Raw genomic sequence first — 13,705 nt, 5'->3', positions numbered from 1 at the left:
GTGCAGATGAAATCAGGTCCATGTAATCTTATTCATGATGATCTGAAAGGCAACACAGATCCTAGATCAGCACTCGTACGATGAGACGCTTTATGAATACAGGCACTTCCAGCCCTCAATACGAAGTAGCCTAGCGTCTGTCTACTTGATGGAAACTAACATCCTCCAACCTCGTGCTGTTTGTGGACCAAGTCAAAGTGAAGGCTGCTGTCCGGTTGTGCTGACACGACAGGCTTTATAAATGCAGGCACCCGGGGGAGCAGAGGGGAGAGGGTTGTGCTGTTGTTGTCTCTGACTGAAAATGAGCTGTTTAAGACACCTCCTCCACACTGCCAAGGTGAATGAGAATGTCGAAAAGCTGACAAAGACTTCCTGTGCTCGTCCTCTCTGTGGACGTACAACGATCCCTTGTTACCACTCTCCCCTTCTCTTTCTCCCCTTCTCTTTCTCCCCCTTTCTTTCTCCTTCCGTCTCTTTGTCTCTCTCTCGCGCCCTCTGCCTCTTTCTGTCTCTTTCTGTTTTTGTCCCGCTCTCTCTCGCTCTCTTTCGCTCTCTTCTCATCAAATCATGTACTGTATGTCATCGTCAGTCATTTTACACAGCGTTTCAACACCTAATATAGTGGAGTGCACTTCATAGTGTTTATTGCCGCTTTGCTAATAAGTAACATGGCTTCCCTGTGCAGACTTGGCAGTACTCTCTCACCGTCATAGAGGTCACAATATGCACTCAGTGTTGCATTACCATATCCTATATCAACATACAGGGTAAGCATTATACAGTAGTTGGAGTACAATAGATTTTCTTTTCCAAGATATACAATATCTGACTGACTAATTCCTTCTGCTGTCAAGGTCACACAATGGCCAAATTAGTGACAGGTTTCCACTGCCCCTGACATCCTGCTGATCTCTTCATGTATTTTTTTCAACCATTTAGTTAAGTCATAAAATAATAATTGCGTACTGTATATATCCTGATCATATTTTATTTTGTATCTCAACTGTTACTGTAAAACTAGCAGAAAACGCTAAAGGAAGTGATTGGGTGATAGACATTTAACCGCAGTATTAGTCATCTGTCTCAGCTCTGACTCAAGTCCCCTATTGGTTTCAATGTGTCTACTCTTTCTGACATTGTCATAGTATTCGGTCTGAGTGGGGTTGTTTCACAACCCGCCACACGTTGTTCAGTTTTCCGTGTTTCACCAGAGCATTACAATGGAATTCACTCCCCAACTTGGTCATTGTGGTCAGCTGGTCATTCACACTAGCTACTAATTCATAAAATGAGCGTATAGAAGTCTAAGACAGGAACAGTGTTGTACACAACGTCATTCTGTTCATATGTAGGCTACACATTACACAACAATTTGTTTGAAATTGACCTGATATAGTATGACCTGTGTGACACATTAGCCACTCATTGCCACAGCACCTCTCCCAATGCAAACACAGACTAGTTGCAACAACTGGTGCCCACAGTAGACACACAGCCAGACATAGTAACATGTGTGTCTCTGAGTGTAGCAGTTCTCCTGAAAGTAATTTCTTCTGTTGTACCCTTAGGGGTTTTTCAGCAAACGACTGAAGGGATCCGTAAAGCGGACGAAGAGTCAGACCAAACTGGACCGCAACACCAGCTTCAGACTGCCCTCCCTGAGACCTCCAGAAAATGACAGGTAAGCTATTCACTCTATCTCCTGCCATATTTCACCTTTCAGTACCATGGAACTGCATCGACAATTCACATTGGTTGTCTTAATTCTGCCTCTCTGGGAGTGGATTTAGGCCTGAGGGACTGCTCCTGCTTCTGATCATCATTTGGTCATTCATTTTCACCACATAAAATATCCTCTTGGTCTTCCTTATGTGGTTCATTGCTGGTGGGTCATGGATGTCCTTTCATGATGATTTTAATAGATATATATGATCATGGAGATGTAGAGAGGCGAGCGGGGTGAGGTGGCTAGTCAGAAGTAATGATAGAGGGAGTGTTTCTCCTGTGGTGTGTGTTGTATTGTGGTGTGTGTTGTATTGTGGTGTGAATCACAAAGTGCAATTGCTACATTCATCTGTAATACCCTGTCTGTTGCGTGGGGTTGGTTACCAAGGTGCTGGTTTATACAGCGTTTGTACAGCCCTTTAAGAAACCCACATCTTACATTATGTTCCCATCCATTATCAGTCCTGAGTGCTATTCTGAGAAATCTGTCTTTAATTCCAGGATTATAAGCCTGGGAGATAATGGCATTACTGTAAGCCTGACTGATTTCTTCCCCACTCACATACAGTCAATATAATAGTAGAATTAGGCATTGTTGTATTCATGCATGGGAGACCCAGACCAAGACAGATGTAATCCTTTGTTTACAGTGTGCTACCCTCCCTTCCTTGTTGGTCTGAATAGTGGATAGCTAATGTTGATATGTTTGGGGTTCTCAACGCTCCAGTGAGTTGGCTGAACATTATTGGTTTGAGGGGGGGGGGGGCTGTCTGCCTGCCTGCCTGCCTGCCCCCACCTTCTTCCTTCCCCCGCCTTCTTCCTTCCCCCTGCGGGGCCCTGCCTGGCGGGCTTCCTCGCTGCTCTGAGGAGGGGAGTCTCCCCCATGCTGGTCTCTCTGCTGCCTGGCGAGGGCCGAGTCACCCCGTGTTCATATGCAGCTCCATGCGCCAGGCAGAATATGCAGCGTCAGTACCATTACACAGATACTCACTCACTCACTCTCTGACTTTACTGTGCAGATTGTAGCCTACAGAGTTAGTGATGAACACAGGCTAGTGGCCATAGAGAAGTACTGTATCTATCTTTATGCTAGTGGCTTAGTGGGTAGCTGGTAGGCTACATGCGTGGAGTACTGTCAGCTTTCCCTGGGATGACATGACATCTGTCACTGTGTGTGGCAGTACGCCCATGTGGGTGACGTCTGTCTGACCTGTGAGCCAGCGGAGTAGTGAAAGTGGACTTTAGAGGCTTTAGAGCCAGCAGGACTGGGGGATAATGGTCGGTGTGAGGATGAGCTGCAGCCTCTTTCTGCCATCGTTAACTAATGTCAGTGACTCCCAGTAAGGACCATACTACAGCATCAGCATGGCCGCCATGGCAACCAGCGCCACCTCGTCACTCCTCAGGAGGGCCAGGAATGCCCACCTGCCAAAGTCACTGCGCTTCAGGTAGGGCAGCATGATGGAAATAGAAGTCATTCTAGTTCTGTTGGCAGCATGTCTCCTCCTGGTTAGAGAATGCTGGGCCGAATGACCAGTGCATTGTTTGCTACATTTATAATGATCTGATTGGTAACAATCATATCTTTTGTTTTTATTTGATGTAGATGGGACATGTCTCCTCCGCTGTCAAATGTGATCTGTTATTTCATACAATTATAGACCGTTTTAGTCCCATCTGAACCGGCTTAATTTTAGAAATGAACTGCAGTTACGGCTTGCAATATCATGCCAGGTTGAATTGTATGTGATTCTGCTTGAAAGTACTACTAGTTCAATATCAGATAGCGTTTTGTTAATTCAAGGAGCTGCGGAGTGGTGGTGTGGTCAGAGCTAAGTCCGTTCCTCTCCTTCCTCCCAGCGGACGTATCAGATTTCCATCCTAATGCAGTGGACATAGTGAGGGCTGGCGTTCAGAAAGGAAACCTGATTAGTTTTCAAAAGACTTTGAGGATGACGACAGCAGCTCATTTTAAAAAAGATTAGACTCCCTGAGAGAACATACATTTCTTTAGACTTTTTCCACCACAAGTGCTCTGTGATGAATTTCAGTGTGTAGGCTTTCCACTTCTGTGCTGATAAAACACAGATTGTTCTCAACATAATGCGTCTTTCTCGAAACAGTGTTATGAGACGGCTCAAAGCGTAACAAATGACCTGTACGCCCACAATGTGTTTACGACTTAATGGAAAACTATGACTCACAGGTACAGATGTAAATAAATACCCAGGTAATGAATCACGTCAGTTTCATTGTTGTATACATCTGTGGAATCCTTGCTGGATTGAGAGGGCAGATCTGTTTCCGCCCAAACCCTTAATCTGGGTTTACATAATTCAGTTGGCGAGGCAGAGGCATGTTGCATGTTGAAGGCGGATGCCAAAAGATTACGGGGGCACATATGCACTCTGCAGCAGACTGAAGACACAGGCACGCACAATTGATGGATGTGTGCTAGTGAACAGTGAGGCGGCTACAGACTGAAAGAGAAGGACAGAGTAGTCGGCGTGCTCTCTCCTCTGTTGGCACTCGTATCACTTGTTCCAGTGGTAGGCATCAGAAAATGTTATCCCTTTATATATGGGGATCTAAAGCAATCATGCTTTGGAAAAATACTGATGTTGCACAGCTGAGACGTAGTGTTCCAAATGGGACCCTATTCCCTACATAGTGCACTACTTTTGACCAGAAACCTATGGGAAAGGGAATAATAGGGTGCCATTGGGAATGCAACCATAGTAGGTTTTTGGTCATCTTCATGCAAGTACTGTCCTCTAAGGAGATGAGTTGATAAGTAATGAGGAATTGGTATTGTGATGATGCTTGGCTGGTGAGCTAGGTAGGATGTTGTTTTATAGTTGTATGTAGGCTATGATGCTTTAACCCAGACATGGGCCAGATAATTAATAATGACTCTTTGCGAGGCTATTGTGGCCAATAGCAACATGGTATCAGGATATCAACTTAATTCTCCATATGCCTGAAAATACAAACTCATTGTGACAAATGACCATTCTATAGGCATAATAACACACACATCATGTTTAAAGGGCCTCTCAGAAGGACTTTGAATGTCTATTCTTTTAACTGTTAGATTTGTCTACCTAAGTGGCCCTAAAAGAATGAGTAAGATTGGCCGCTCTTCTCGGAAAGTTTACCAGACAAAATCTTTTTTTTTTTATCACAATAATGCCTCCAGACTACTTCCTCCTGAAATGTCTCTCTGTCTTCGATAGCTCGTAAACACAATATTGATTGTCTGGAATCTCTCACTCACACTCGAGGGTGCCCTGTAATTCAGAATAAACCACTTCAACTGCTTTCAATTAATATCTAGTATTAACCACTTCTACTGCCTACTTTTGTTGTCTTCTAAAAAATGAATGATTACCAACAACTGAAAGTGACAACAGATCAGAATCTAATTGCGATGATCTATCTATCCAAGTGATAATGCTTGTACTTATATCCATCCCCTAGGGATGACAGTGAATAAAATGGTCCTTGTCACTAAAGTGAATAAGATTTCTTGATCCCCGATTCTTAGAAGTCATCTGACATGTCAATTATGTAAGCCTACTGTTATTATATTGCTATGTGGCTGTTATATATTATACATTTTGTGTTGTGCATTTTCAATAAGCATGCATTACTTTGCTAGACATTCAGTCAGTGATTATCCTTTGACCAACATTTCCCTTTCCTACCATTTGGCTGTTATGTAAGGGTCTATTTTTGTGTTCGAATTAGGGCTGTGATGATACCAGTGTCGCTCTATTTTTTTTACATTGCAAAAATGAAAACACGAAGCAGACAAGTCTTTGATCCTTTAAAAACCTGCTGTATGTAAAATATTGTTTGCTATAGCTTGGAGACGAAATAAATGTGACAACATAATGACGTTTGTTTCCAACATTATGGCTGTTTTCCTAAAGAAGTGAAGTCTATTTTGTTTCCTTGCCACAACACTAATGAGTATTGCAATACTGGTATCTTCCCGGACCTAGTTATTATGTATTTTTCAGTTATCATGCGGTGTTGCATTTCGTAGTTGTTGCACTTTGAAGATGAATGCTTTTCCAGTTGGAAAGCTAAACGACACCACTTCCATTCTCCTCCCTACCTGTAGAATTGTGCTCTGATGGAAAGGTACTTTTTCCCGATGTGTTTGTGAGCACAGCAGCACCTCCCTCTGTCATCCCATGCTGCTGCACTTGAGGGTCAAGTCTCCTTGTAGGGGCTTTCCTATGGAAACAGGCTCAAGGGGCCGACAGATGGGCCAGCCCAGGTCCTCGTTTTACCACCTGAGAATCAAAGGAAAGGTAGTTGCAAAGGGAAGAGGGAAAGGCATTGTGTGGAATGAGATCCCGATAGAAAGATGCTATGGGGATATTCCTTCAACTGGCTGTTCAATAGTTTTTCCTAGGTATTACTGCTTCCTGGAATGTTCTAGTGAGCTATTGCTGGAATAGTGTGGATAAAGCTTGAATTACAGTCTTACAGAAAGACGACAGCTGGTTGTGTTTTTGGATCACAGGCTGTATACATTTTCTTAGGGTCCTCCAACCTGCAGCGTGTTGGTTTAAGAGCTTCCGAGTGGCCATTTCTTATCTGTGCCGTGGTAAGTACAACTTGTCAACGGAGGAGTCCAACGTCTTTTGACACATTTAGGGATTTAGCGCCTCAGAGCAGGATTGTCTGCCATGCTGTGAATGCTCTGAATGAAGAAGTCATGTGGTAAACTGTAACCAAATGCCATGTTTTTGTCTTCCAGATCCCGAGGGCTGCCTAAGTTAAAGGAGTCGTGTTCTGACGAGTCCCTGCTAAGTCCGGGAAGTGCAGTGGAAGCCCTGGACCTGGGAATGGAGGAAGATGTTTACGTCAAGCCTCTCCACAGTAGCATACTGGGACAGGAGTTCTGCTTTGAGGTAACATCTTGTTTATCTACTTTGACAAAACGATTGTAAATATAATATTACTTGTTAATGACTGCTCACTGCGCTTCAATACAAAGAAGCTTCCTGTTGCCAACCTGCCTCAAAGGGCAGCATCCATGTGGATTGGGACAGAGTCATAGACTCCTAGGTGATGTAATGCATTAAAAAGCCTTTAGTTATGCTCATCATGCTTATGTCTCTGTCCTCTTCAGGTGACCTACTCAGGGGGCAGTAAGTGTTTCAGCTGCTCCTCGGCCTCAGAGAGAGACAAATGGATGGAGAACCTGAGGAGGACGGTCCAGCCAAACAAGGTGAGACCACAGACGGTGCCCCAAATGACACCCTTTTCCCTATATAGTACACTACTTTTGACCAGGTCAAAAGTAGTGCACTGTATAGGGTCTACATTTTCTTAATGCTAGAGTGACCTCCTCTTTTTTACTTTGTTTTTTAGTTTCATTTTCTTACCAATGTCAGTTTAGTTGTACTGTGTTATTAAGGATCAATGTTCCCCCTCCCTCATTGGGATTCAATACTCATTCGATGTCTTCCCAGGACAACTGCCGACGAGCAGAGAACGTCCTCCGGCTATGGATCATCGAGGCCAAGGACCTGCCTCCAAAGAAGAAGTATTTCTGTGAACTGTGCCTGGATGACATTCTATATGCCCGCACCACCAGCAAGACCCGGGCTGACTGCCTGTTCTGGGGGGAACACTTTGAGTTCTACAGCCTGCCGTCTGTCCGTAGCATCACAGTGCACATCTACAAGGACGTGGACAAGAAGAAGAAGAAAGACAAGAACAACTACGTGGGCCTGGTCAACATCCCCATCGGGGGGGTGACGGGGAGGCAATTTGTGGAGAAGTGGTACCCTGTCAGCACCCCCACCACCAGCAAGGGTAAAGGAGGAGGGCCGTCGATCCGGATCAAGTCCCGCTTCCAGACCATCTCTATCCTGCCAATGGAGCAGTATAAGGAGTTTGCAGAGTTCATCACTAACAACTACACCATGCTGTGTTCTGTTCTGGAGCCGGTGATCAGTGTGAAGAACAAGGAGGAGATGGCCTGTACCCTTGTTCATATCTTACAGAGCACCGGACGGGCCAAGGTAATTCCTATACTTTAGAAACTTCATCTCTGCTCTGAACAGACTACTTCTCCATCGTCTCCCACTGTGCCTCCCTCCCTATACTGGCTATATCTTCATCAGGGTATCCCATTCAGTTGTATCCATCTATTTGCCTACATTAATATTAGCACCTCTAGGACATTAAGTACCGTACTGCAGTTTTTACTTCTCTGCAGACATTGCAATCTCAGTCAAAGTTTGCTATCCTCCTCATCATCCTCTTTCTCCTCCCCAGGACTTTCTGACAGACCTGGTGATGTCAGAGGTGGACCGGTGTGCAGACCACGATGTCCTGATATTCAGAGAGAACACGCTGGCCACCAAGGCCATAGAGGAGTTCCTCAAACTGGTGGGACAGAAGTACCTGCACGACGCACTAGGTGAGAGGGGAGGGTTAATTATTGAAGAGACCGTAGAAAGTGGAGACCTCCCAAATGTAAACATTACATTTACATTAGAACTTGCAGTTCTGAAGACAGCGTCACATTTGGTAGCAAAGAGTGCTACGACTACGGTAGACCGGTTTTCAAACTGTTCCATGTTCTTTGTCCATGGCATATTACTGTTCTTCAACCCAGTCTGTGTTTTCTCCTGGGTACTGTAGGAGAGTTTATCAAAGCACTGTACGAGTCAGATGAGATCTGTGAGGTGGACCCGGGGAAGTGTTCCGCCAGTGAGCTCCCTGAGCACCAGAGCAACCTGAAGATGTGCTGCGAGCTGGCCTTCTGCAAGATCATCAACTCCTACTGGTGAGATCAGCCTCTCAGCAATCTGGCCTTAAAGTCACATATAGCCAAAGGGCCTTGGTTTGCCTCCACTTAGGGAAAGTCAAAAGTTCCAGCTCCTTGTAAATGTGACTAAAGAAGAAAATCTGCAAACATTGATGGCTCCAAATTTTGGGTAATTGCTTAGTCTTGTTGTTCTTAAAGATTGTCATATAGTTGGGTGGAACATCTGGCTTGGCTTCAATATGGTGAGGATGTAAAGTGCATGCTGCCACCTGGTGGTTATTTTTGGTGGGGTATGTGTCTGTTTGTGATGACTGAGGCTGTTTGTGATCTCAATTCGTCTTATTGGAATTCCTCTCATTCGATCTCCTTGCGTCCTTCTCAACCATATTCGAGGAGAGGGTCCCCTCAGACATTCTTCTCCAATGCGTTTTGACAAGGAGGTGAGGGGAGAGGATGAATTGAGAAGGAGCCTGACTCTCTCCTCTGCCTCCCCAGTGTGTTCCCGCGGGAGTTGAAGGAGGTGTTTGCAGCATGGAAGCAGCAGTGTCTGTCCCGAGGGAACCAGGACATCAGCAAGCGCCTCATCAGCGCCTCCTTGTTCCTCCGCTTCCTCTGTCCCGCCATCATGTCACCCTCGCTCTTTAACCTCATGCAGGAGTACCCCGATGACCGCACCTCCCGTACCCTCACCCTCATCGCCAAGGTCATTCAGAACCTGGCTAACTTCGCCAAGTAGGTTTACCTGTTTACTGGTAGCATGGCAGAATACATATCACGGCTGTCTTAAATGACACCCTAATTGTTGGTTGTGTGCGCACCCTGGACTAAATTTCTCTGAACTAATTTAATCACTTTTACAAGTTCACAAGATGCCAATCCTAGTTAAGTAGAAAACACGTTAAACAAATGTTGGTTGTCTGTGTCCCAAGGTTTGGCAACAAAGAGGAGTACATGGCATTTATGAATGACTTCCTGGAGCATGAGTGGGCAGGTATGATGCGTTTCCTCACAGAGATCTCCAACCCAGAGACCATCTCCAACACACCGGGATTTGAAGGTTACATCGACCTTGGACGGGAGCTGTCGGTCCTCCACTCACTTCTGTGGGACGTCGTGTCCCAGTTGGACAAGGTAAGTACCCTTGGAGTGGGCAGCAGGGATACAGTACCAGTCAAAGGTTTGGACACACCTACTCATTCAGGGTTTTTCTTTATTTTTACTATATTCTACATTGTAGAATAGTAGTGAAGACATCAAAACTATGAAATAACACATATGGAATCATGTAGTAACCAAAAAAAGTGTTAAACTAATCTAAATATATTTGAGATTTTTCAAAGTAACCACCCTTTGCCTTGATGACAGCTTTGCACACTTCAGCTTTGCACAGCTTCATGAGGAATGCTTTCCAACACTCTTGAAGTAGTTCCCACATATGCTGAGCACTTGTTGGCTGCTTTTCCTTCAGTCTGCGGTCCAACTAATCCCAAACCATCTCAATTAGGTTGAGGTCGGGTGATTGTGGAGGCCAGGTCATCTGATGCAGCACTCCATCACTCTCCTTCTCAGTCAAATAGCCCTTACACAGCCTGGAGGTGTGTTGGGACATTGTCCTGTTGAAAAACAAATGATAGTCCCACTAAGCGCAAACCAGATCGGATGGCGTATCGCTGCAGAATGCTGTGGTAGCCATGCTGGTTAAGTGTGCCTTGAATTCTAAATAAATCACAGACTGTGTCACCAGCGAAGCACCATCACACCACCAGCTCCGTGGGAGGAGTTGCAATGTACTGTAGAGAGAGCCTGCAAAGTTGTCATACTTTCCAGGGCTATGCCCAAACAGTTTGATCTTCTAATTAAAAAAATGTATCTCTCAAGAAATAAGTCTCTCACTGTTGCCGCCTGTTATAGACCCCCCCTCAGCTCCTAGCTGTGCCCTGGACACCATATGTGAATTGATCGCCCCCATCTATCTTCAGAGTTCGTTCTGTTAGGTGACTTAAACTGGGATATGCTTAACACCGCGGCAGTCCTGCAATCGAAGCTAGATGCCCTGAATCACACAAATGATCAAGGAACCCACCAGGTACCACCCTAAATCCTTAAACATGGGCACCCTCATAGATATTATCCTGACCAACTTGCCCTCCAAATACACCTCTGCTGTTTTCAATCAGGATCTCAGCGATCACTGCCTCATTGTCTGCATCCGCTATGAGTCCGCAGTCAAACCACAACCCCTCATCAATGTCAAACGCTCCCTAAAACACTTAAGCGAGTAGGCCTTTCTAATCGAAATGGCCCAGGTATCCTGGAAGGATATTGACCTCATCCCGTCAGTAGAGGATGCCTGGTCGTTCTTTAAAAGTAATTTCCTCACCATCTTAAATAAGCATGCCCCTTTGTGCAACTTTTCAGAGAAGTTAGGAACCAATACACGCAGTCAGTCAGGAAAGCAAAAGCTAGCTTTTTTCAAACAGAAGTTTTCATCCTGTAGCTCTAACTCCAAAAAGTTTTGAGACACTGTAAAGTCCATGGAGAATACGAGCTCCTCCTCCCAGCTGCCCACTGCACTGAGGCTAAGAAACACTGTCACCACCGATAAATCTGCAATAATCGAGAATTTCAGTAAGCACTTCTCTACGGCTGGCCATGCTTTCCTCCTGGCTACCCCAACCCCGGCCAACAGCTCTGCAACCCCACAGCTACTTGCCCAAGCCTCCCCAGCTTCTCCCTCACCCAAATCCAGATAGCAGATGTTCTGAGAGAGCTGCAAAACCGGGACCTGTACAAATCAGCTGGGCTAGACAATCTGGACCCTCTCTTTCTAAAATTATCCGCCGCCCTTGTTGCAGCCCCTATTACCAGTCTGTTCAACCTCTCGTATCGTCCGAGATCCCTAAAGATTGGAAAGCTGCCGCAGTCATCTCCCTCTTCAAAGGGGGTGACACTCTAGACACAAACTGTTACAGACCTATATCCATCCTTCCCTGCCTTTCTAAAGTATTCGAAAGCCAAGTTAATAAACAGATCAATGACCATTTCGAATCCCACCGCAAATTCTTCGCTGTGCAATCCGGTTTCTGAGCTGGTCACGGGTGCACCTCAGCCATGCTCAAGGTATTAAATGATATCATAAGCACCATCGATAAAAGACAGTACTGTGCAGCCGTCGTCACCGACCAGGCCAAGGCTTTCGACTCTGTTAATCACCGTATTCTTATTGTCAGACCCAACAGCCTTGGTTTCTCAAATGACTGCCTTGCCTGATTCACCAACTACTTCTCAGATAGAGTTAAGTGTGTCAAATCAGAGGGCCTGTTGTCCGGACCTCTGGCAGTCTCTATGGGGGTGCCACAGGGTTCAATTCACGGGCCGACTCTTTTCTCTTTATATATATCAACGAAGTCGCTCTTTCTGCGGGTGATTCCCTGATCCACCTCTACGCAGACGACACCATTCTGTATACATCTGGCCTTTCTTTGGACACTGTGTTAACAAACCTCCAAACGAGCTTCAATGCCATACAACACTCCTTCTGTGGCCTCCAACTGCTCTTAAATGCTAGTAAAACTAAATGCATGCTTTTCAACCGATCGCTGCCCGCACCCGCCCGCCCGAAAAGCATCACTATTCTGGACGGTTCTGACTTATATAATATATGGACAACTACAAATACCTAGGTGTCTGGCTAGACTGTAAACTCTCCTTCCAGACTCATATTAAACATCTCCAATCCAAAATTAAATCTAGAATCGGCTTCCTATTTCGCAACAAAGCCTCCTTCACTCACGCCGCCAAACATACCCTCCTAAAACTGACTATCCTAACGTTCCTTGACTTTCTGATTTGACTTTGCGATATGATTTACAAAATTGCCTCCAACACTCTACTCAGCAAACTGGATGCAGTCTATCACAGTGCCATCCATTTTGTCACCAAAGCCACATATACCACCCACCACTGCGACCTGTATTCTCTCGTCGGCTGGCCCTCGCTACATATTCGTCGCCAGACCCACTGGCTCCAGGTCATCTATAAGTCTTTGCTAGGTAACGTTCCGCCTTCTCAGCTCACTGGTCACGATAACAACACCCACCCGTAGCACGCACTCCAGCAGGTATATCTCACTGGTCATCACCAAAGTCAACACCGCCTTTCCTTCCAGTTATTTGCTGCCAATGACTGGAACAAATTGCAAAAATCGCTGAAGTTGAAGACTTATATCTCCCTCACTAACTTTAAACATCAGCTAACCGATCGCTGCAGCTGTACACAGCCCATCTGTAAATAGTCCATCCAATCTACTGACCTCATCCCCAAATTGTTTTTATTTACATTTTTGCTCTTTTGCACACCAGTATTTCTACTTGCACATCATCTGCACATCTATCACTCCAGTGTTAATTTGCTAAAAGGTAATTACTTCGCCACTATGGCCTATTTATTGCCTTACCTCCTCATGCCATTTGCACACACTGTGTGTATACAGTGGGGCAAAAAAGTATTTAGTCAGCCATCAATTGTGCAAGTTCTCCCACTTAAAAAGATGAGAGAGGCCTGTAATTTTCATCATAGGTACATTTCAACTATGACAGACAAAATGAGGAAAAAAAATCCAGAAAATTACATTGTAGGATTTTTAATGAATTTATTTGCAAATTATGGTGGAAAATAAGTATTGATTGATCGGGCGATTTCTGTATATGTATATTTGTAATAATGACAATTACAACAATACTGAATGAACATTTTTATTTTAACTTAATATATTACACAAATAAAAACAATTTAGTCTCAAATAAATAATGCAAAAACAAAGTGTTGGAGAAGAAAGTAAAATATGTGCCATGTAAAAAAGCTAACGTTCCTTGCTCAGAACTTTTTTATTTGTTATTTTTATCTTGATTTAACTAGGCAAGTCAGTTAAGAACAAGTTCTTATTTTCAATGACGGCCTAGGAACAGTGCCTGTTCAGGGGCAGAACGACAGATTTGTACTTGTCAGCTCGGGGGTTTGAACTTGCAACCTTCAGGTTACTAGTCCAACGCTCTAACCACTAGGCTACCCTGCCGCCCCAATGAGAACATATGAAAGCTGTTGGTTCCTTTTAACATGAGTTTTAGATTGTAGTTGCTATAGGTTTATTTTTCTCTATACATTTGTATTTCATATACCTTT

The 13,705-nt window shown here is 44.6% G+C and overlaps 1 protein-coding gene across 6 annotated transcripts in view; it reads left to right on the top strand.

The window, feature by feature from the left end:
- LOC139376065 (ras GTPase-activating protein nGAP-like) overlaps window positions 1-13,705 on the top strand; it is a 94,914-nt gene that overhangs the window by 68,405 nt on the left and 12,804 nt on the right. For all 6 annotated transcript variants that reach the window (XM_071118215.1, XM_071118216.1, XM_071118213.1 and 3 more), the window contains 8 exons: window positions 1,569-1,681; window positions 6,500-6,653; window positions 6,875-6,973; window positions 7,218-7,772; window positions 8,029-8,173; window positions 8,398-8,542; window positions 9,020-9,256; window positions 9,454-9,655. In XM_071118215.1, the coding sequence (XP_070974316.1) occupies window positions 1,569-1,681; window positions 6,500-6,653; window positions 6,875-6,973; window positions 7,218-7,772; window positions 8,029-8,173; window positions 8,398-8,542; window positions 9,020-9,256; window positions 9,454-9,655 (1,650 nt within the window). The remainder of the gene's footprint in view (window positions 1-1,568; window positions 1,682-6,499; window positions 6,654-6,874; window positions 6,974-7,217; window positions 7,773-8,028; window positions 8,174-8,397; window positions 8,543-9,019; window positions 9,257-9,453; window positions 9,656-13,705) is intronic.

Source organism: Oncorhynchus clarkii, chromosome 20, assembly GCF_045791955.1.
Source record: "Oncorhynchus clarkii lewisi isolate Uvic-CL-2024 chromosome 20, UVic_Ocla_1.0, whole genome shotgun sequence".
NCBI lineage: Eukaryota > Metazoa > Chordata > Actinopteri > Salmoniformes > Salmonidae > Oncorhynchus > Oncorhynchus clarkii.
Note: the sequence above shows the minus strand (reverse complement) of the source record. Positions and strands in the feature narration are given on the sequence as shown.